General features: G+C 30.1%; 1 protein-coding gene and 1 non-coding gene across 4 annotated transcripts in view; one reads left to right on the top strand and one right to left on the bottom strand.

Moving 5' to 3' along the window:
* The window catches only part of MED14 (mediator complex subunit 14), a 130,384-nt gene extending 108,501 nt beyond the window's left edge, over positions 1 to 21,883 (bottom strand). For all 3 annotated transcript variants that reach the window (XM_075360179.1, XM_075360170.1, XM_075360159.1), the window contains exons 1-4: positions 21,736 to 21,883; positions 19,068 to 19,253; positions 8,149 to 8,281; positions 4,461 to 4,634 (exon numbers count right to left, since the gene is read on the bottom strand). In XM_075360179.1, coding sequence (XP_075216294.1) covers positions 4,461 to 4,634; positions 8,149 to 8,281; positions 19,068 to 19,216 — 456 coding nt within the window. In that variant the 5' untranslated portion in view covers positions 19,217 to 19,253; positions 21,736 to 21,883. The remainder of the gene's footprint in view (positions 1 to 4,460; positions 4,635 to 8,148; positions 8,282 to 19,067; positions 19,254 to 21,735) is intronic.
* Positions 21,884 to 22,226: 343 nt separating this feature from the next.
* TRNAP-UGG (transfer RNA proline (anticodon UGG)) lies at positions 22,227 to 22,298 on the top strand. The gene has a single exon. It is a non-coding gene; the product is annotated as a tRNA-Pro (tRNA).
* Positions 22,299 to 23,400: the final 1,102 nt, after the last annotated feature.

Here is a 23,400-nt window from a genome sequence, read left to right on the forward strand (position 1 = left end):
GCCATTTGGTGTATCTATGGTTTAGTGTGAACCAAAGGATCATGTAACTGATTGTTACTTTTATTTAACAAGTGTGTCTGGAATTTCTAAAAAATCCAAACATATTGTAAAATATCCTTCATTGCAATCTGTAATCAGGCCTGTACCTGACAGTGAAATTATTCCAGTTCCTGACCACCTATGAACGTGTTTCAAAAGCAGCAATGAGAAGAGTACTGAAGAAGACAAAAATGATTTTGATTTTGAATTATCTTCCAATAAGCCACATCCTAAATCACAAGGTGAATTAAATGACTTGGTTAGGAATTTAAATGTATCAAAAAATCAAGCTGAACTGTTAGGATCAACACTGCAAGGTTGGAATTTACTTCAAAAAAATTTCAGGCTTTCAAAGCTGACAAAAAGAACTTTCTCAGTACTTTATTGACGAAAATAATTTGGTTTATTGCACAAATATTGATAAGCTTGTGTTGCACTTGGGACAAGTTCATAAATCTGAAGACTGGCGTCTTTTCATAGATTCATCCAAGTATAGTTTAAAAGTGGTTCTACTACACAACAGTAACAAATATCCTTCAATACCAATCGTTTATTGTACTGATTTGAAAAGAGACACATGATGTGATGAAGACGTTCTTGAAAAAATAAATAATAAAAAACATAGCTGGAACATATGTGGTGAATTGAAAGTTATAGCTATTTTGTGAGGCATGTAACTAGGCTATACTAAGTACATGTGTTTTTTGCGAATGGGAGAGCCAAACAAGGGATAAACATTATGTTACCAAAGAGTGGAAGAAACGAGACAACTTAACTCCAAATGGGAGAAATAATATTTATGACCTTTAGTTGAACCCAAAAAAATATTTTTACCCCCTCTCCATATTATCAAGTTAGAAGTAATGAAAAAGTTTGTAAAAGCAATGACGGATAGTCCTGGATTTTTGTACATCAGGCAGAAATTTCCAAATGTAGGAATATTTGTTGGTCCTCAAATAAGACAGTTGGTCAAAGAAAATGTATTTAACTCAATGTTAAATAATGTAGAAAGTGCAGCTTGGGCTTCATTTAAAGATGTTTGCAAAATCTTTTTCTGCAAACAAAAATCAACAATTACCACGATATTATTAATCATCTTCTTACTTCATACAGAGATATAGGATGTAATACGTGTTTGAAAATACATTCTCTTTACTCACATCTGGAATTTTTCCCAAACAACCTCAGAGACGTAAGTGACGAACACAGTGAACGTTTCCATCAAGACATTTTGGTGATGAAAAGCCGCTATAAAGGAAAATGGAATACTAAGATGCTAGCTGATTACTGTTGGACATTAATTCAGGATGTGCCTGAGGCTATTAATAAAATAAAAGCATCAGCGAAACTATTCTAACACAAGTACGGCCATGCAAAATTATAAATTTTACAGATTTTAACAGTATTTTCCCTTATTTTTTTTTTTTAAGCGTAATTTATTTAAAACTAAGGGTGATACAAAAATTGTATTTACAGATCTGCAATGTATGCAAAAAAGTAATTCAAGAAATGGTATCACACAGAGAAATATTACAATTTTTTTCTTGTCTATCAGTGTTATTTAGTATGTCACCATAAAATTTAAAATTCAAAAACCGATTACCAATTATTGAACTAAAAAATTATTATTTATATCAGTATAGTATATACGAACCAGTTTTTGTTTAAACAGACAATTACTGTAAGCCTATACTGAATTCTTATTTCTAATAAAAATCACATGATCTGATTCACCAGTTCTTGAGTATCACCATCATTACTAAACCTAATATAGTATTACCAAAAAAAAGGACATTTAATATCAACAAAAGTCAGAGAAAACATGAAATCATCTTCTTACTTAATTCATTCAATACTACCAACTTCCATATGGTGTGAATTTAATTATTACAAAGGCGAGTAAAAATTTATCTACAGCTTTGCCATAACATACTTTCAAGATAGTCATAATGCCTTCTGCGCATGCCTGCTTAGAGTTGATATAACTGCAGTCAAATGTGCGTTTTTCAACTAGTCAATTTGCCTTTCAACTATTACAGTGACCAAGTTTGCACCAAGGACTAAAAATGAGCAGTGATCCAATGTCTCTGGTCAAAGAGTGTGAAAGGGGCTAAAATTCATTGTAGACTTTTATCAGAACATAGGGACAGTGCTTTATCATGTTTAAGTGTTTTTTCGTGGATTGAGAAGTTTAAAAGTGGCTAGATGAGAGTAGTGCATGAAAAGAAAGCAGGATGCCTGTCAACCGCCACCATGAATGACAAAATTCAGCAAGCTTGAGAGATGGTTCTAGCGAATAGGCAAGATACCATCAATGTGGTAGCATCTTCTCTGAACATCAATCATGGTTCTGCCATTCAAATCATCCACATTGAACTCAGCTTCCATAAAGTCTAGGCGCAATGACAGCTTACTGCAGTACACAAGCTCAAACGTGTTGACATCTGCCATCAACAAGAAAGGCAACACATTTTTCAACAGAATAGTCACCAGTAATGAATCATGGGGGTTCATCACTACAAGCCAGAATCGAAACACCAGAATACAGGTGGAAAAACCTGGGATCTCGAAGAAAAAATTCAAGCCTGAGCCATCAGCAACAAAGTTTATGCTTCCCATTTTTTGGGATGCAAAAGGCCTATACTGGAAAATTTTACATAAAAGGGGACTATGATCAACAGCACAAGTTACGCGAAATGTTGAAAGCAAGCAGAAGCCAACAATCGCAACAAACACAGAAATCTATCGTCGAAGAAAATGTCGTTGTTGCATGGCAATAATGCCCGCCCTCATATGGCTCACCACACTGTTCAAACCATCATGTTGAATCTTGAGGTTCTGTAACATCCTCCCTACAACCCAGATCTTGCTCCCTTCAACCTTCAACTGGTCGGACTGCTCAAGATGCTTTGCAAGGTCATCGATTTTCCACAGACTTAAGAAATACAGGAAGTGGTGCAAAAGCGGTTTTGCAATCAACCAAAAACCTCCTTCTTGAAAGGAATACACAAAGCCTGTGGACTACTGGACCAAGTGCATTGAAAAAGGAGGTGACTATGTACAAAAATGATGTGCATGTTGAACCCCTGCCTTTGTGTGAATAAATTGCAGAAGAAAAGTGTAGGTAATTTTTTACTTTTCCTTATATAGCACTGTAGAATAAAAATTTACTAGCTTTAGACAGATTTTTTTTTATTTTAAGGACAAAGAGAATGTTGTTATGCATTATACGTTCAACTACGCACAATTAAATTTAAAAGAGTTATTCCCTTTTGATTTAGCCTGTTGTAAACTTTAACAAAGATCAAATATGTAAAAATGAAAGTACGTTATACTAAGTATACTAGATTATAAGATTTTTAATTAGAGAAAAATTCTAGAAAATTTCATTGCTAAAAAGTAATAAGTAAATAAAAAAAATGAAGAAATTGACATCATATATATAATGTTGATTATTTAATGCTGATATAGAGTTACTTTAGACATAAAGCAATCACAAAAGTTCAGAAATAATAATAAAAGCTTTCCTAGCTCATAAGTTTTATTACTTTTGATCAGCTGTTGAATATTATCAATATTCTAAAGTATATTCAATATACTTTAAAATAAAATATTAAAATCTATCTTCAAAATATATTAAACAATTAAAGATCTTTTCTTACCAGTCAAATCAAATTTTTTTTTTCTTTGCACTTCCATAAAATTTGTACCCATTGAGGATACAATTGGATATGGTTGATTCAGTGAAAATTGCTGAAATCTTAAACTTTCAAATTTGAACATTAAAACTAAGTTTTTACAGTGAAAGAAATTTGAAGCAATACTGATATATAATTTTTCCAGTTATTTATCTTCCTCTTGAGACATCACACACCTAATAATAAGATTTTATATTCTAATTTTCATAGCATTTGTAATAAGAAAATTAAATCTGAGTTACAGTTAGAAAAGCTGTGTATCTTACAGAACAGAATACTGGTAAACAATTCAGATTCCAATCTAATTTTAAAAGGTGAAACTTTAATTATTTCTATAAAATACAAAACAAAAGAGATAGTATTGTTATAGAATTATTATATTAAGACATATAGTCTTAAAAATAAACTTTAGGTAATTTACTCGCTTCCCAGGTGTGACAATTTAATTTCTGAAATAACTTTGTACTGTTGCCCAAATGAAGGTTTAGTTGAAATCAAATGAGTGAACATGTTTTAACTAATGTATGCATAAAACTCAAGCCAATAAAAGATAACAATAAACATACATTATTTTTCATAATTTTTAATTAAAAAATCTGGCATAAATAAATGCTTATATATACGATAACTTGAGTTTACTATGTAATAAGGGTTTAGAATACTTCAACAAACTATCTAAAAATCACTCTTAACTGATAAAAGCTACATATAATCCAAACCAACCCTGATACATGATGGCAGCCTAGAGTAAGTACCAGTAGTGAGGACCTCTACAGCAGCAGGAATGTGGAAATTTGGAAGCCTTGCATGAACTAGAGTTTCACGAGCCATTCGAGCAAGTAAATCTGCTGTATCCACAAATAGGAGAGCTTGTTTGTCAAGAAATGCCATGATATGCTGTTGAAAAAATAAATATTAAAGTTTCAGTTACAGCAATTATTTTCTGTAAAATAAAGATTAACAGAATAAATAATAATAATTTGACAAAATATATCTACTCTATAGTGATGTATCCATAAATATTCTCAACTATAAAAATATCTTGCTTTAAAAAAAAAAAAAACTCAATTTTATCTTGTTATTAACATTATAACTGGCAAACGCAACTTGCAAACTATTCTTTCATATTATCATAATTCACAAACATCAAAAGGCTGTAATTATCACACTGAAACAGGAAGTTCATTTAACATTCATATCTAAATTTGTTTTCATATAATGAAGGAGTATTTCGAAAGCATTGCTGAAAATTTTATCATTTTGAAAAATTCTTAGCTTCTTAGCTGATATTGCCATGATCATTCAAATATCAGATTTTATAATAAATATGAGTTAATATACAGTTACAATAGAAAAAAGGTACATTAAACTGAGCCCATGAATAAATTTTAAAGTTATGATTTTTTTTTTCTTATACCTCATCCAGAAATTAATGAAAATAATTATTTATTTTTCTCATAAAAGCTTTTCTTAGTACATAAAATGGGACTCTCTTCTGATAAAGCAAACAGAAAAAAACCATGCTGATATCCCTCGGCTTTCATATATTACATGACATGCATGCAGTGGTGAGTGTTTTTAAACAGTAGTCCGATATTTTTAACACAAATCTGAATTTTACAAACCTGAATAGCAGGAATTATCCTGCTAACAATTGAATCAATTAAATCAAAAAAATACTTTTGATTTTTGTCAACAAAGATAAATGCTGTTTCATATCAGTTAATTTACTGATATTATTTTCATAGCTAAGGTAAATGAATACAGTCCTACATAATTTTTTTAGATTCTAAGAAACTTCTAAAAACTGTGTACAATGTCAGTGACTAAAGATCCAATATTATTTTATAAATAAAAACTTAATCAAAAAAATATTTCTAATGTAAGGTAAAGTGTATTATTTATTTATTTATTTTAAAAATGAATTAAAAGTGACCACCTTTCACACTTGGCTGATTTCATAAATCAGTATCACAGAACAAATCATCATTTTGTTTTTAAATTAAATAAGAACCATTAAGGAAGTCACAGCACATCACATTTTTATGTTACCATATCATTAATTATTATAATAATTTAATATATTCATTATGTTACGGTTGGCAACTATGAAAGAAAACAAAAATCCTACACTAAAAAGAATTGCCTAGACCAGTACCTCTTGGAGAAGGCTTGCCAATACCAACTCCACCATCAAAATGAAATTAAATTAACTTTCAAAGTTTAGTAACAACATGATGAAAACACAAAAATTTCTGAGAACACTTTTGATTCCATTTATACTCATTAGATATACAGTGAATCCCGTTTATCGTTTAAAACAATCTTAATGATTTGTTGCGTGATTTTCCCTATCAAAACAGCAAGCTATAATGTTTTGGTTCTTGATTGCAAGAAATGAATCTGTTGGCAGGTGGAACAAATATTATAACAAACAGAAATGCTTTCTCAGTGTTTTATAAAATAGAAAATTATTTTGGTGTATATTTTAACATCAATAGATTAATGACTTGACTAGGAGCAGACAATATAGCTACAGAATATCCTTTACATAATATACTTACTATATTACATAATATATATAATATATAATTACATAATATATTACTAACATAATATACCTTTTCTAAGTACAAAAAACAATTTGACTCCAAAATGAAAACATTCAAGAAGTCATCTATTCAAACCGCTTTTAGTTTCAGCTAAAAAATTGAAACTAACATGAAATTGAAAAATAACATAAAAACTGAATGTTATTCTGAATCAATTAAGTACAAACAGTTTCAGGAGATTTGAAGAGGTCATTAATGGGTCTTCAAGGTGAATTCATAAAATATTAGTGTTTTTTATATGAATGGGATAGGAGAGCAATACAGCATTTAGTAAAAAAAGACTGGTTTAAGAAAACTTATTTTTTTGAGATGATTAAAATGCCTGGTACTCCTTCCTGTTGAACCAAAGAAGGTTCTTTTTTCTCCGCTTCATATATAATTTGGATTAATGGAAAATTTTTAAAAGGCCATATATAAAGAAGGTGAAGGCTACAAGTAGTTAAGAGAAATTTTTCCACAATTAAGCAAAACCAAAATTAGGAGAGTATATTTACTGGGCTTGATATTAAAAATATGATTTGCAACCCTATTCTTGAAAGAAAACACAAAAAAAAGGAATTAATAGCATGGAAATCATTTGTGAAGGTGATATAAAAAGAAATTTATGCATCGAAAAAGAAAAAAGTACAAATCCTAGTGCAATAACTTCTTACATCCTACCAAGCCATGGAGAACTTTGAATGTCTCTGAAAATACATTTCCTATATATTTGCACATAGATTTCTTTGGGAATTCATGATGCAAACATAGAAGACAGATTTCCCGAGGTATTAGGATTGGTAAGAACTGGTAACCGAAGTTAGAAGCACATAACAATGATAGATGACTACTACTGGTTTGTAAAGAAAATGATTTGACTCCACATGAAGGAACAAGTAAGAAACCTTTAAATCAAATTCAGGGTATGCTAATATTACTCCCTATTTTTTTTTTTTTTTTATCTAGTCTAACATATATTTATGCAGTTAATTAAAATATTTCATGATAAATAAAAAAGAATCTTAATAAAACAAGTGTTCCAATTATTTTCTTCCATATTTGTATGACATATGCAATACTACTCATAACAAAAAAAAAACTGTTTTACAGCTACTTTGTAATCATTTTTTACATTTTTTATTTCAAAATCATTTAGAAAAGATAATTCCACTGGTGTTACACAAACAATTTTTTTGTACATAAATATTATAAGCACTACAGAAAATAATATTTACTACTAGAAATTTCTTTAAATTATACAAAATGAAAATTCAAAAATATATTTTTATTTACATATATATGGCAATTGTTTTACTTATTTTAAAGAAAGTTTTACTATTTAACCAAGAACAGCACTACTTTGCTACTCTAATAAAAATTCCCACCAGAATCACAATCATCAAAACTACAATGTATCAACATTTGTATACAACAGTGCAGTAATAAATACAAAATTTAAATCAGACAAAAATGTAATATTTCGAAAACCAAATATGATACAAATTTTAGTTATATAAAAAATATGCATCTACAAAACAACAAAATAAAATATTTACTTAAATTGGGGACTACAGGCCAAATCTCAATTACATCTACTCTCTTTTCTTTTGATGATGAGAGATGAATTTTACAATTCAGATAAAACCATAGCTAACTATGACTAAAAGCTAGAACCTTCCAAGTGAAAAGTAGATATAAAATCACTGTGATAAAAACTGGCAGGGAAACCTTTGATCCTTATTTAAAACAAGAACTTAGCATCCACTACTTCTATTTTACTAAAATAACTACATGAAGTCTAAACAAAAAATGCTACTTACAGCTGATTTGTCAACTTTAGATGCACTGTTAGCCCATTTTACTAAAGCAAGAAGGCGCACAAACAACTGCCTTGTTCTGGCTGAAAAATTATAGATTTCTATTTTTCTTTCCATGTCTGTCTTCCTTGGAAGCCTACAAAACAAAATAGAAATCAAACATAAATACTGTAACTTCACTGCGTCACAGCGGCAACAGCGTTATGTTGTCAAGTTAGGTGAATTAACTTCTGACAAAGTTTGGGAAACTGAACGACATGGTAATGCTTTGTGGAGGCCAGATGGGATGAGGCAGAGGGCAGACATTATACGCATGGTCTCTTTTCTGATGTTGATAGTTTGCAGGGCGCCTCTTAGGTTCACCCGAATAAGTACATAACACAATATCTTTCAGGGCATGATGCTTTCCGGGACAGGCTGCAGAGGTTCAGCCTGGTAGACTCCGGTGTGTGACCGCAATGCAGACAACTGGACGATACACGAGGTGCGACAATAAAGTAATGAGACTGATGTGAAAAAAATGTTGCTTACCGTTTTAGTCATGTTTAGTGTTGTCTTCTTCAAAGTAGTTCCCCTCTGATTGCACACACTTATTCCAGCGCTTCTGCCATTGATGGTAACATTTCTGGAACTCATCTTCTGTAATATCCTCCAAGACCCTCGTCACAGCTTTTTGGACATCTTGTGTTGTTTGAAAATGGTATCCCTTGACCACCATTTTGACTCTTGGAAATAGAAAAAAGTTGCACGGAGCGATATCTGTTGAATAAGGTGGCTGTGGTAGTACTGAAATTTGTTTTGAGGTTAAAAATTGCTGTACTGACAGAGCAGTATGGGATGACGCATTATCCTTATGCAGAATCCAATTATCAGCAATGTTGGCACGGACACGAAGAACTTGTTTATGAAGTCTTTCTAAAATTTCTTTGTAGAAATATTGGTTAACTGTTTGTCCAGGAGGCACCCACTCTTTATGAACAATTCCCTTGGAATCGAAGAAGCACACAAGCATGCATCTCACTTTTGACTTTGACATGCAAGCTTCTTTTGGTCTGGGTGATCCCTTTGAGCACCATTGCGAACTTTGGCGTTTTGTCTCTGGATCGTATTGAAAAAACCAACCTTCATCACCAGTGATAACACGGCTCAACAAATATGGATTGATTTCCGTTTGCTCCAACAGATCGGCTGCCACATATTTCCGTGTTTCTTGCTGTTGTTGTGTGAGATTTTTCGAGACCATTTTTGCACAAATCTTTTTCGTACCAAGATCTTCAGTTAATATTAGACGAACGGTTTCTCGACTGATGTTGAGTTCTTCTGCAATCATTTTCATGGATAATCTTCGATCAGATCGTACAATTTCACGCACCCTAGTCAAGTTGACATCTGTCCATGAGGTTGATGGTCATCCACTGCGGTCTTCATCTTCAACATTCGTTCTGCCTTCACTAATAATTTTATGCCACCGAAAAACTTGGGCTCTTGACATAACCTCCTCTCCAAATGCCTTCTGAAGCTTACCATAAGTTGTCGTCGCGTTTTCACCCAATTTAACGCAAAAAGAAATGGCATAAGTTGCACAATATTTTGCGGTTTCATTTCTGTGACGAGAGACACAAACACGTGTTCACTTATTACAGCACAACTCACGACTGAGCAGTTGCATCAATGTGCCGCTTGGACTAGAAGTAGCTTATAGACCAAGGTCAAAGATGGTGTGCCTACGCAAGCTGCAGGATTGCCACATCTTGCAAAGAAAAATCAGTCTCATTACTTTATTGTCACACCTCGTATATCATGTTCTATACATTTGTTCAAAGTATGAGTTGATACACACGGAGACTACCTGTCAGCTCAATATTATTGGGTGGGCGCTGGATCTCATGTCAATTGGCGAAACCAGGCTGTATGGATAATAGTTGAAAACTTCAAGCACTATACGGCAAAAGAAAAGATTGCCAAGAGCATTTAGGGTGCACCCTAGGCTTTCCTGAATTCTTTTGTTTGTTTTGTAGTTGCTAAGTTTTTGTTGATGGTTTGTGTAATTGCGTATTGAACTCACTTCTTTTACCTTCGGGTAGGTGGTGGATTTCAGTTCATTTCCTTATTTTGTTTATTCACTTGTTTGAGTCTAACATAAGATGTGTTCTGTTTTTAGGTTTCTTGTTTTTTAGGGATAGTAGTAGACCAATGGGAATGTCACATGTGGCATCCTGACTGAAGCAAGAACAAAGCTGAGAGATACCTTTTGCAGAGGTTTTGAAGATGACCTCCAATAAAATCAATACAGGCTAGGTACGGAAGGGGGTAGTTTGGCAACCATAACCAACACATGGAGGGGTCTTCCCCTACAGGATCAGGACATGCCAGAAATTAAAAAAAAATAGGCATATATTATATTAATTTATATCAAAATAATAATTAAAAAGTAATAAGTTTCCAATTCCGATATTTTCTAGTCGTTAATCTATTAGTAACCTCATATCATTCAGCTACTAATTATATCATAATCATTAAACTATGCGTATTAGTGAAAACTGATGATTGTTGGGTTTGATGTTATTCTAAGAACTAATGTACAATTCACAATTCATTTTGATTAACATGTATGACCTACTATAGCTGGATAAACTCACAACAAAGTTTTAATTCCATCAACTTGAACATGCATTTAACTCGCTGAGTTACACATGAGACTGCTTTCTCAAACACTCCTTGGATTGTTCTTGATTTTTTTGACAACAAACATGATTCTTTGCATTATTTGATTTACATCCTCTGACTTGTGAGTATAATCAATGCTTTAATATTTTCACATAAAGACATCAAGAGTTCATAAGTGGTGATCTGACTGGCAAAAATACATGTGATCCACCTCAACCAACCCACCTTGGAAAATTTTATTTCCCAATAAGTGGAAAATAGATAATGAATTATAGTGATACATTATATATATATATATATATATCACTTGCTTATAATAAATAAGCTGGTGATACATCAAATTGGAAACACATGGATGTTTGTGTTTTTAGCAGATAACCTCTAAAAGTTATGAAATAACAATTCTGAATTAAATTTAGGTAATTGTACAAGTAACACTACCTCTGAAAATAGGAATCCAATAAAAAATAGTGTATGATACCAAACTAGACATTTTGTTGAAAAACAATGCTGAAAATTAGTTTTATAAGTAATATTTCTTGTTTCTTTGCAAGAATATGAGCTCATTTGCACACACATTGTTGTTGATTGTAATATTGATTCACCTGTAGGATTTCTACAAGGTTAACAATAGTTTATATTAAAATTTGCCAAAATTCAGCTGCTGACTAGTTCTTCTTCAAGATGTTGAAGAGATTATATATGAATACAGACCATTATGCAATGTTCACCATAAACCATATGGAACTTCTAAAAAAATCTTTTCTGTATAATCTTTGAATAGTAACAGCTGGAATTTGCTGTAACAAATACAACACCTGCAGATGATATTTTTTTTCATATCTTGATATGACTGCAAGTCACATCAAGATATGACTGTTCCCTCAATTGTATATCACTATTTATAGATATATTAAAAAGTAATAAGTAATGTTGCGAAATCACTAATCATATTAATCAATGGTTTGTTAGCAATATCAAAGATGCCATCCTTCACAATAATCTATCAGTAATGCTAATAGATAGTCTATTAGTAATTAATGATAGATAAGTAATGTATCCGTAACATAAAATGAAATTAGAGACCAGTATTTTCTGCGCACAAAATGGGTAGTTTTATAAGCAGCATCTCTGTATTAATGGCACTAAATTTCAGAACTGGAACTCACTGTCATAAAAGATTAATAGATAATTTGTACTTACAATTTTCTAAGAGTATTTTGAAAACAAAATGTCACTTAAAATTATCACGCTACCATGCAATACAGAAACACTGTGTGCAAAAGAGGAAATTTTCCAAATTAGCAACCGAAATAAAACACAGCTATGCTTTTATGTACTTTGACGTGTACTTCTGACACTTCAATTATTTTTTTGATTCATCCATATGACTTGAACTTGAGTTGAAAAGTGTTTGAAACTCTTGTACTGATTGAAGGCGCTTCGCAAAGTAAATGTGTTACCTTTTACAATTTAAGAACAAATTTTTAATACCTCTGAAACAATAACTTTAACGCAAGTAGTTGCAATGATGAATATAGAAAAAAAATTTACAAAAATACCCAAACTACAACATATGGTTTGAACAAAACTTTTGTATACTCTGAGGAGATCAGAAAAATGACTGCTGCAATCCAAGATCATTAGTTGCAACTGCATCCCACCACATTAACAAAGTTTCCAAAAACAACTATTTGAATAATACTCCACATGCAATGGCTGATTATACAGACTGCTACTCTGGCTGGGATCATTGCATAACCACCCATTTTCAATCTGAGATTTACCAACCCCTTCAGATGAAAGGACAATTCACTCCCCTCACCAAAAAAAAAACTACCCACATTTGCTACATATGATTGTGTAACAAAGACCCGGCTGATATTTTTTAGTTTTGTTTATCATATATTCATGCAGTTTATTTATTATCAACATTAATAAAATCATGCTTTACATAATAAAAAGAGAGCTAGCTATAGCTCAATAATTTATATAGCAATTAAAGATATCTGTGATAGTTATTTTCTGCATTACCATTTTATAATGGCAATACTCACCAATAACAGACATGCTCACAAAACAATATACTGGTCAGATAATTGATTTTTTACCACCTTATTCTATGAAGGCAAAACAAGACAATGAAAACTATTAACATACATAAACAAAAATTAAATCTTCAGGAAAAGATTCACATAATAAAAAATTAATATTTTTGACTCCATCATAAAAAAAAAAAATGAACAAAATCGATACCTTCAAAATTTCCGAAAACCAATAATAACAGAAACTGACACATTCACAACTCAAACCCAACCTAATGTAAACTATTGTTTTGAAAAATGTTTTATAACTAATTAACACAACCCCCTGTCACCTGAAGATCGTACAAAAAATCCAAAGTGATAGAATGCCTAGCACAAGTAAACGGATATAAGAGCAACTTATAAAATAAAGCATAACACTTACATATACACAAATTAAATTTTAAAATTATATGTCACATTAGTGGAAATGAAAAATCTCCGTGGACACCACGTGACTTCCTTGTAGACCTATTAAATTACATATACACATTTTCTTTTTTAATAAATAGTTTTTCGTAAGCAAATTACTTTGTAATTGTGAAAGAAAATAACTATAGTACCTTTTTTTAACAAAAGGTTAAATCAGTAAAAGGCACCTAAGATCCAAAGATCCATTGCTGTAGTTAACAAGGGGAAGGCACAAGCTTTAGGACACCGATTTGAACCATATTGCATATGTGAATAGTACACTGACTGTTATGTATCTTCATCACAACATATTAACACACAATATTCAATTATACTCAAGAAAAATGGCCCTGAAAATTTCCTTAGTGTTTTATATTAGTCTATATATTAATTTTGTATCACATCGCTCAAGTAGATATGTGGTGAAAGTGAGAACATGTCAGATCCGTAAACATGCACACATTAGTTTGAATCCAACTTCATATACATTTTTTTTTTTTTTTTAATTTATATATACTGATTTATTAATAATTATTAACTTCTGATTATAAATTTTTTTGAATTAAAATTAAAAGAACATAAAATTTTATTTCACCAATAACTTAGATTTTTTTTCATATTTTTCTTTTGTACTGTTATTATTAAATTATTATATATTGTTAAACATGTTTTTTCAATCAGAGGTTAATAATTATTAATAAATCAATAAATTTAAATTAAAAGAAGTGTTAAAAAAAATAAATGTATATATGAAGTCGGATTCAAACCGACGTGCCTTCCCCTTGTAAGATCCAAATATTTCATTAATGAAAATTTTATTTGTTTATAACTCGGAAACCAATGAAAATAAATACCACTTATGATATATAGTTGAAAAGCTCTAAGGGCTTATACTGCAGTTAAGAAAAAATCCAAAGTCCAAATGTTTCAAAATAGAAACCCCTTTATTTAGAAGTCTGATTGTATACAGATTTTTCGCCCAGTCGATTGCAATCAAAAGAGGAGGTGCACAACTAGATGTTACAACAGTCCTTAGTACAAAATTTCAACATTCTACGGCTAATCGTTTTTGAGTTATACGAGATACATACGTATGTATGTATGTAAAGACGTCATGCCAAAACTAGTCAAAATGGATTCAGGGATTGTAAAAATGGACACTTCTGTGGAAATCTGAAACCAAAATTTTTGGCAATTGCAATACTTCCTTTACTTCAACAAGGAAGTAATTATTCATTTATGAATTAGATTTTATTGAATTATTACTTCCTTCCACGAAGTAAAGGATGTATTATGATTGTGAAAAATTTGTTTTCAGATTTCAACGGAAATATCCATTTTTCCCATCCCAGAATCCATTTTGACTAGTTTCCAAAAAATTCATCTAAATCCAAAAAATTTGGATCTTACAAAATCCAAATTACAAGGAAGTAAGAAACACTGTGAAAATTATTCTCAACTTTAAAAAACTCGAATATAACATACAAACACAAAAATTATCATACATAAAACAATCATCAGACAAACAGAATGTCATAGAAAATACAGACTTTTCTGATTCATTGTTCTACAACGGTTTAATAAGATGTAGTTTCTAGTGAAGAAAAAGGAACACTTAAAAAACACCCTTCAAAGAAATGTAACGTCAACATTTGTCAATCATCTTATTGACACAAATCACAAATCCATTATCACTACAGTAACCTCAATATTCTACACACACAAGAAAATAACACATCTTAACACTCATAAACACTATAAAATACATGGTACTTGAGCATTAACTGACATGCATATTTAAAGTTGTATTATTATTTTTTTTTTTTTTTTACATATACAACTATTATATATATTCATTCTCTTTTTTTGTTTAGCCTCTGGAACCACTGTAAGTTATTACTTCAGAGGGTGAATAAGGATGATATGTATGAATGTAAATGACGTGTAGTCTTGTACAGTCTCAGGTCGACAATTCCTAAGATGTGTGGTTACTTGAAGCCCAACCACCAAAGAACACCTGTATCCACGATCAAATCTGTATAAAATTAATCTGTATGATTAATCTGGTGATTATGTGTAATTATCGGTGAATCTGATTAATTACCTCCAATTTTGGAGAATAATATATATAATTAATATATTTAACATTAACCGCTTACCAGACAGATTTTTTGACCCCACAAACTGTTATTTTGTCCGATTTTTTTATTGCTTAACTTTCTTTGTTTTGTCTATTTATACGGTAAAAACCTAGTTTTAGTTGTGAAAAACACTTTTTAAGACAAAAAGTTTTAAAGTATTTTTTTAAAAATTAAGCTAACCAACCTTTTAGTGGAAATGCTTAATCCTTCTGATGTCTTCCATAACAATAAAAATTGTAAAATACTTAATTAAACACAACACTCTTTATTTACGCACTATTTACACTTTTTAGAAACAAACTAATAGGATTTTTATGGAATACCTTAAAACACAGTGTCGCACACAATCCGACATCACATTCCAAATATTGATATCTACTTTTTTGTCACATCGCTTATTATATGAGCAAACAACGCATCTTCTGGCTGCAGTTTTATTTTTATCTATATTTTGTACATTGTCTAGAAAGTGTCGTTCTTTCAAATGTAATGGATCTTCTTTCATTGATAGTCTACCCTTCTTTTGTTTTCCAGCGTAGTATTTTTCTACAATGGCTTCAACAAGTGCTACTCTAAACTGAAGAGAAGACATTTTACCTGCACAATTTTGCTACAAGACATGGGCAATGAATATGCACATGTTTATAATATGTTTAAACTCTTTTTTAAAACTAATTTTTTGTCATTTTCTTTCCAGCAGATAAGCACTCAACAACTGATCAGCTTTATCGACTTCGCCCATGAAAGAATTGTAATCACTGATAATTGTGGGTACCATGACCTTTTTCCTCTTTCTTTTGACTTCAACCATGTCTAGTTTATGTCAAGTTGATAAACAAAGAACTGGGTACGTATCAATCCATTTCAACAGCATAATTTTGCCTTGTTTTTCACATAAAGTTGATATCTCATTCTTCTGAAGTTTTTCTTTGATTAGTTCTTTGGGTATGCCTCTCCTGTTGCTTCTTACTGTCTCTACTAAATCTGTATTTCAGTTTGTAAGAGCAAGGGCTAATTCAGGGCTGAAGTAAAAATTATCTGTATACATGCAGGGTCCTTTATTGAACAACTCATTCGCCAAAGTAAGCACTACATTTGTAGCTTAGATGCTTTTCAAATAATTAGCAACAATGTTAGTTTTTTTACCGGTACACATTAATAATGTATAAATATAAACAGATTTACCCTCCAATAAAATATATGTTTTTAAATCAAGCCAATCTCTTTTAATTTTGATAAACTGCATAAAAGGACAACCGTCCTTTCCACAATAACAGACTTTCATCTATGGCAAGTTCCTTTTCCGGTTTATATACCACAGAAAATTTATAATTATATAATCAAGTATTAGTTTTATTTTAAAATACTTTTTGTTTTCTTTTGAGATAGTTTTTTTATTATCACTAAAATGTAAGAAGTGGGACAACATTTTTAGTCTTCTTTGTGTCATAAGTGTTGGAATATATGGAGTTGAAAACAAAGATTTTTCAATAAAATATCTATCAATATCAGGCTTCCAAATTAGACCACGCACTAAGTAAAGAGCAAGAACAAAAATTTCATTTTTATTACTGGATTTCCAATTATAAAATCTGGATAACTGGACTAACACTTTGATTGAAAGGAAGTCTTCTGCACAGATTTTGTTAGTTTCACTAATTCATCTATAAGTTCATGTGTAACAAAAAGTTTAAAAAAACTGCACACATCATTCTTATCAACTACATTAACTCAGATACCAGACTGACTAGTAAACTGGAAAGGCTCACAGTAGAGATCAGGTAACTGGTACCTCACCCAATTTAGATCTTTTACATTAGGCAAATTTGTATTGTTATCATTAGGGTTGTTTGGCATTATCATTTTATCATTTTATACAACTACATTATCATAATTACTTCACATTCTTCTTGTAAAAATGTTTCCTCTATGTCATCTAAACCATCTGAACTAACACTATAACAATCACTGTCAGAATCAAGATTGTTTAATAATCTGAAAATAGCTAATAGCTAATCAGATAATTTAGACGAAGCCATTGTAAAAACAAAAATAGGTAAAATAAATAATAAAAAGTTCTACACACACTTGCTTTCAAAAAAAAAAACAGAACGGCAACCAGCAAAAAAAAAAAAAAAACCATCAAAGTAACCTCAAAATTGCTAAACCAGACTGTTTTCAGGATAAAATGTAGTAAATACAAAAAAATAACAAAACAGGTAAAATATAAATAATATAATGATACACACACTTGTTTTCAAAAATACTGATTCCCTACTCACAAATAAAACCAATAAACATACCACAAAAAAAATAAATAAAAGAAAACGTTAACAGACCGGCTACTAACAAAACAAAATGTAAACAGTACAGTATTGATGAAAACAAGACTATTTATCACTACCATTGCATACATCAACAATATCAATATCTGCTATCATAAAAACAATTAATTGTGGGAATAATATCAACTGTAACCTAGAAAGGCAAATGTCACATAGAATGAAATAAAATCAGACAAAAATTGTGAGATGAATAATCCAAAAAGGTCACCAGGGTGACCTTTTTTTTGACACTTGCCACTGACAAACATATACATTGGTGACTGGGAAGGGGTTAATTAGATGAGGTTAGCAAGCACCAAGTGTAGGTTACGTTTGGTAAGGTTATGATAATATAACAGAACATAAACTATGCTCGCTAACCTTGTCAAATTAACAGTAATGTTTTGATTATTTAAATAATAAATACAGTAATTACTGCTTATAATTGAGTTATTCTAACATGTAAAAATGGAAATGTTATACACTATTATTAATTCTAATACTATTAATTAATACTAAAATATGCGTGCCAATTTATGCACAAGTCCCAAATAAATAAACATGTAAGAAAGAAAGCACAAATGTAAAATTCAAAACCAACAAATTTTCTGGCTATACCTAAATAATAGGTAATAATAATAGCTGCATCAAACCAGTCAAATGACTGAAGACAAAAAAAAAACCTAAATAAATGTCTCTAATTAAAAAAACTGCCAACAGTAACATCATCTGACACCAGAGTGTAAAAACAGCAGCAGTAAACACTGCGGATGGTCACAAAGACAGTTGAAAACACTTTGAAGTGATTTTTTTTTTAAACACCTAATAAATTCTGTTTTAATTTATAGTAGAAAATAATTTTATTTTTAAATTAATATCCGTACCAAACATCATAAACAAAACGTAGCAAATAGTATAATTTATTATAGGCATCTTAAAAATAACTTTAAACATTTAAATTTGTCTACAAATTAACAATACTTTTTCATAACTGATTAATTTCTTTAGATATTTCAATTGTTTTAAATTAAATTCTTTATATAAAAAAAATTTTCTTACTTTTTACCTCTTAAAGCTGCATTTACAAATAAAATTTAAATGACATTAAATGACAAGACATTTAAATGAACAACTAGTAATAATAATCTAACTTCTATAATAATTGCTATATTAATAGTAAAAAACTGTTTTATCAATGGGTAGAAGATTAAATACAGATTTCTTTCAAAAGAACACAATTTTAACAGTACTCTGTAGTTAGAGGTGTTCATCTAATATTTTAAACAAAAACTTACAGTTCAGCTAAGACAGTCAGCTCATGGTACGTTCTTTGCACAATGAAATCTATAAGAACACCAAGCGAGATGGAGCCACCTCTATTTCCTTCTGTTGGAACATTATTCCCCACAGGGGTCTGGTGCCCCTCAAGGGGTACAGGCGCCATCTGTGAAGGAAGCCCACAACAAACTGCCAGAAATTGCCTAAAACAAAATATAAAATTAAAAACCTACCAAATAACAGAAATAACTTCCTACTTATGTTTGGTACAAATTAATATCTTATGGTTTAACTAATAGTAAACATGAAAATACTGCTCAGAAGAATTAGGGAGCAAATTTGATGACTTCACCTGTCCCTGTACCATTTTCAAATATACAACCAAAATTAACATTTCATAAAATAATAGTTGTACAGTAAGTCTAAGTCTTATAACCATAGTTTTCACTCTAATTGGAAGGAATATTATAGATATAGAATATTATAGAGTTGATGTGAGAATTACTCTGCTGCAGCACCTGAATGAGGTGAAACATACACTTCTTGAGTGTATGTGTCTTTCTGTGGCCAGCCACCTGTCTCCTGAGATTAATGTTTTTATCTTTCAGTGATCATTTTTTAATCCAATATAGGTTTAACTTTTTTACTTGATTTTTATTTACTTTTTTTAGTTAGGCCTATTTATTTTGTTTTAAATAATTCTCATTTATTTATTTATAAAAAATATATTAATTTTACACAAAATTTTTACATAAATGTAATATTTAGTTATTTACAATAAGTATAAACATCCAAAACAATTTAAAGGTTAATAGTTTATTATATAATGGCTCAATCCCACCCATTTCTTCTCTTTCTTCATTTCACAATCAAATGATTAATTTTCATCACTATTACTGCTGTTATTTTAAATTATCATTCTTTCAGATTACTTGCCCATAGCCCTGTCTGCCTTGTAATAATCATCTAACCAACATATACAAAATAATCACATTTTTTTCAAAACTCAGTATCCAGTTCTACAAATTTCTTCCAACTATTTCTCTCAGTTTATTGACCTCATTCATTATGGTGAATGTAGCAGCCATTTTTTATTTTTGCCCAAATTAATTCCATTAGGTTTACCACAGGGTGACAAGGAGCCAGTTTAAATACTTTATTACCTTCTAATTCCTGTATCTGATCAAAATAATTATCAGCAGCTTCAACAAAACAAATTTCAGGTTTTGAACAGTTTCAGAGCGTAGAAAAGGTAATACAACATTTTTAAATTTTGTATTTTCCTAATCATAAGCATATCTACTATGGTATAATAAAGTATGAACAAAATTGAGGTTGATCAAGTAATTGCTCACAATTAACAGTTACTTAGATATTACCAAACACTTAACTAGCATAGTTTACAAGTTCAGATAAAAAGGGATCATAATTCTGAAAGGAAAAATAATTTTACACTTTCCCATTATGTTCTGACATGAATATTTACCGAAGAATAAATTTTTATTTAAATATCAGATAGTAACCACACCATGATTATTCCAAGTACCAGTTTATTAAAGATTTCCCTTAATTTTGCAGAAAAGTAACTGTATTCCATTCAATCAGAAGAAGATTCAAAATATTCACTTTGAGATTGCAAATTAAATACTACGTAAAACTGAAATAGTTTTAAACTACCAAAGCCTAACTGGTTATACAAACTTCTGCCAAAGTTAAAATTTTCACCTACTGATGTCAATATAAGTTTAGCGGATTAACATGATATGCATTTTTAAAAATTAACAAAAATTGTTTTCTTATAACTTTATTAGAGAATATTAAGAAAAATATATATTTTTAATAATTAATAAAATCAAAACAAATATTTTTAACTGAAAATTATATAATTATATTAACATATTTTGTAACAATACTATTAAAACACAAACGATATAAAATAAAGTGAAGTCAGAGTATCAAAAAGTGCACCACCTAGAAGGCTGTAAAACCAAAAATACCCAATTACCGTACATAAAGGACAAAATGTGAAAAAACATCATTATGCATCTAATAATAGGAATGTATTTATCTCTACTGCTAGATTAATTGGCTAACATCCTCTTATTACAACCTGCTAATTAATTGGAAAAATATTAATTATTACAAAGATGTATTTAATAAGATCGTATAAAACAAATATATAAAATTGATCACCCTATATTATAACATCAGTAGAGGAGCATTTGTGATAATAATTTTTTTTTTAATACTGTTTGTCTTAAGCGGTAAACTTTCAAATCTCGTTCAACTTTCTTTTCATGTTTAGTACTCTGCGTTCATTCCAATAGTCTGAATGCTAGAGGATGTTTTCTGTGGGCTAAGTTTATCGTTAATTCAATCGAAAACAAATTTTCTACAAAGATAACGATGAATAAAATACGACTACTTCACAAAAGTTAAACACCGAAATAATTTACTTTTAACCTAACTTATTACAAAAAAATATATATTAAAAATGTAATAAAAATCCAATAACCAATTTCTAATAATATATTTAAATTATGCCTAAAAACACATTTCTTTAAGTGCAACCTAAAAAGTGGCACAAAACTGTAAATACACTCTAATGATAACTGCGACTGGATAACAGCACGCTTGGAAATGGCGGCTAAATAAACTTAAGTTATTAACAAATAAATCAATTACCAATAACACTTCACCAATAAGCCTGCAAATACGACCAAATATAAAGAAGCCTTCTGGTCATCACAAAACAAAAAAAATTACACAACACATGTAACAAACTATAAACGAACCCACCAACTTGCGATCAAACACAAACCGACCAGCTGTATAAAAGATGTCCGTAAATCAGGATGAGCAACATTTACAAAAAAAAAAGTTCATTCAAAAAATGTAACTATTTAAAAATAGTTTATAATATTAGAAGTGCTACCTAATTAAAATCTTGTATTATTTCTATTTAAATAAATTTTAATTACATCACCTCTCATTCATAAATCGATATTTTATTTGGACTAGTAATTTAATCTTGTGAAGCTTGTTTAGGACGACTGTTTTATGTGATAGAAAACATTATAACTTGCTGGCGTGAATAATAAAATTCTTCTTTGTATTATCAAAAACTGGAATAATTTTATAATATAAAGTAGTATAGAGGCAACCCCATGTTACATGGCCTCTTGGTCTAGGGGTATGATTCCTGCTTTGGGTGCAGGAGGTCCCGGGTTCAAATCCCGGAGGGGCCCTTGATTTTTTATGTTACATTTATAAATACTTTTATAAAAATCATTTTTAACCTACATATTAAATTTGGTCAACCCAAGTAACAAGGTTGGATTTCTCTTGGAATACATTTACTCTTCTTTTCAAAGTAAAAATATATAAAACAAAACACCATTGTACATAGGGTTCAAATACTTCATTAAAGTAATCTAATACAAATATGAATTGTATTTTTTTTAAACGATTGTCATTTAAAAGAAAAAAAAATATTTCACATTTAATAATGAAACTATAACCCTGATTTTAGAATCATAAAATGATACATAAGGACTTGCATATCTTTTTATGCAACTTATAGGAAATCAGAAAACTACAATTACATCTAATCAATATTTGCTGAAGAAATAATGAAATGTGGTTAAAACTTTTAATAGCCTAATGCAATGATGACAACTTCCTAAATACCCAAAAATATACGTCTACAGGATCATAATCCAAGTGATAATCAACAATCATTCACTGGAACACTAAGCAGCTTCCAGTTTTGTGTTAATCAATAGACAAATAAAACATATTTTTCGGGTCTATAATTCGAAGGAGCCTAGCTTCAGTATTCTATCTTTAGAAATATAGAATACTATGTTATTATTTTTAAATAATACAAATAAATGTCATCAGAATAATTGACAAAATAATAGAATTGAATCAGTAACAATGGCATATCCAAAGTAGGAATCTCCCCTTGGAGATTAACTTGCTGTATTTTTTTAAAAAGATAAAAAATAAGTAATACCTTTAAAAAATTTTAAAAATACATAAAAAATAAAAATTGTTTTCTTTTTAAAATCTGAAAAAATATTAGGAGGTATTTTGTTTTTTGTGATGACAAAAAAGTATTTCCTGATTATCCTTCAACTTTTTTTTTTGTTAGAAGTTAATTTTCTATATTTATCAATGCCAACCACAAATTTTACATTACAACTTTAGTATCCTAACAAAAAAAGTTAAATATATTTTTAAAATTTTCAATGACCTCTCCTTGTAAGCCTTTTGGATTCGCTAATGATTTCAAATTAAGAGTTAATGATTACAAATACAAATGAAAAGCTTTGTTGTAATAGAAAT

This window comes from Lycorma delicatula, chromosome 1, assembly GCF_047948215.1.
Source record: "Lycorma delicatula isolate Av1 chromosome 1, ASM4794821v1, whole genome shotgun sequence".
In the NCBI taxonomy this organism is placed as follows: Eukaryota; Metazoa; Arthropoda; class Insecta; order Hemiptera; family Fulgoridae; genus Lycorma; species Lycorma delicatula.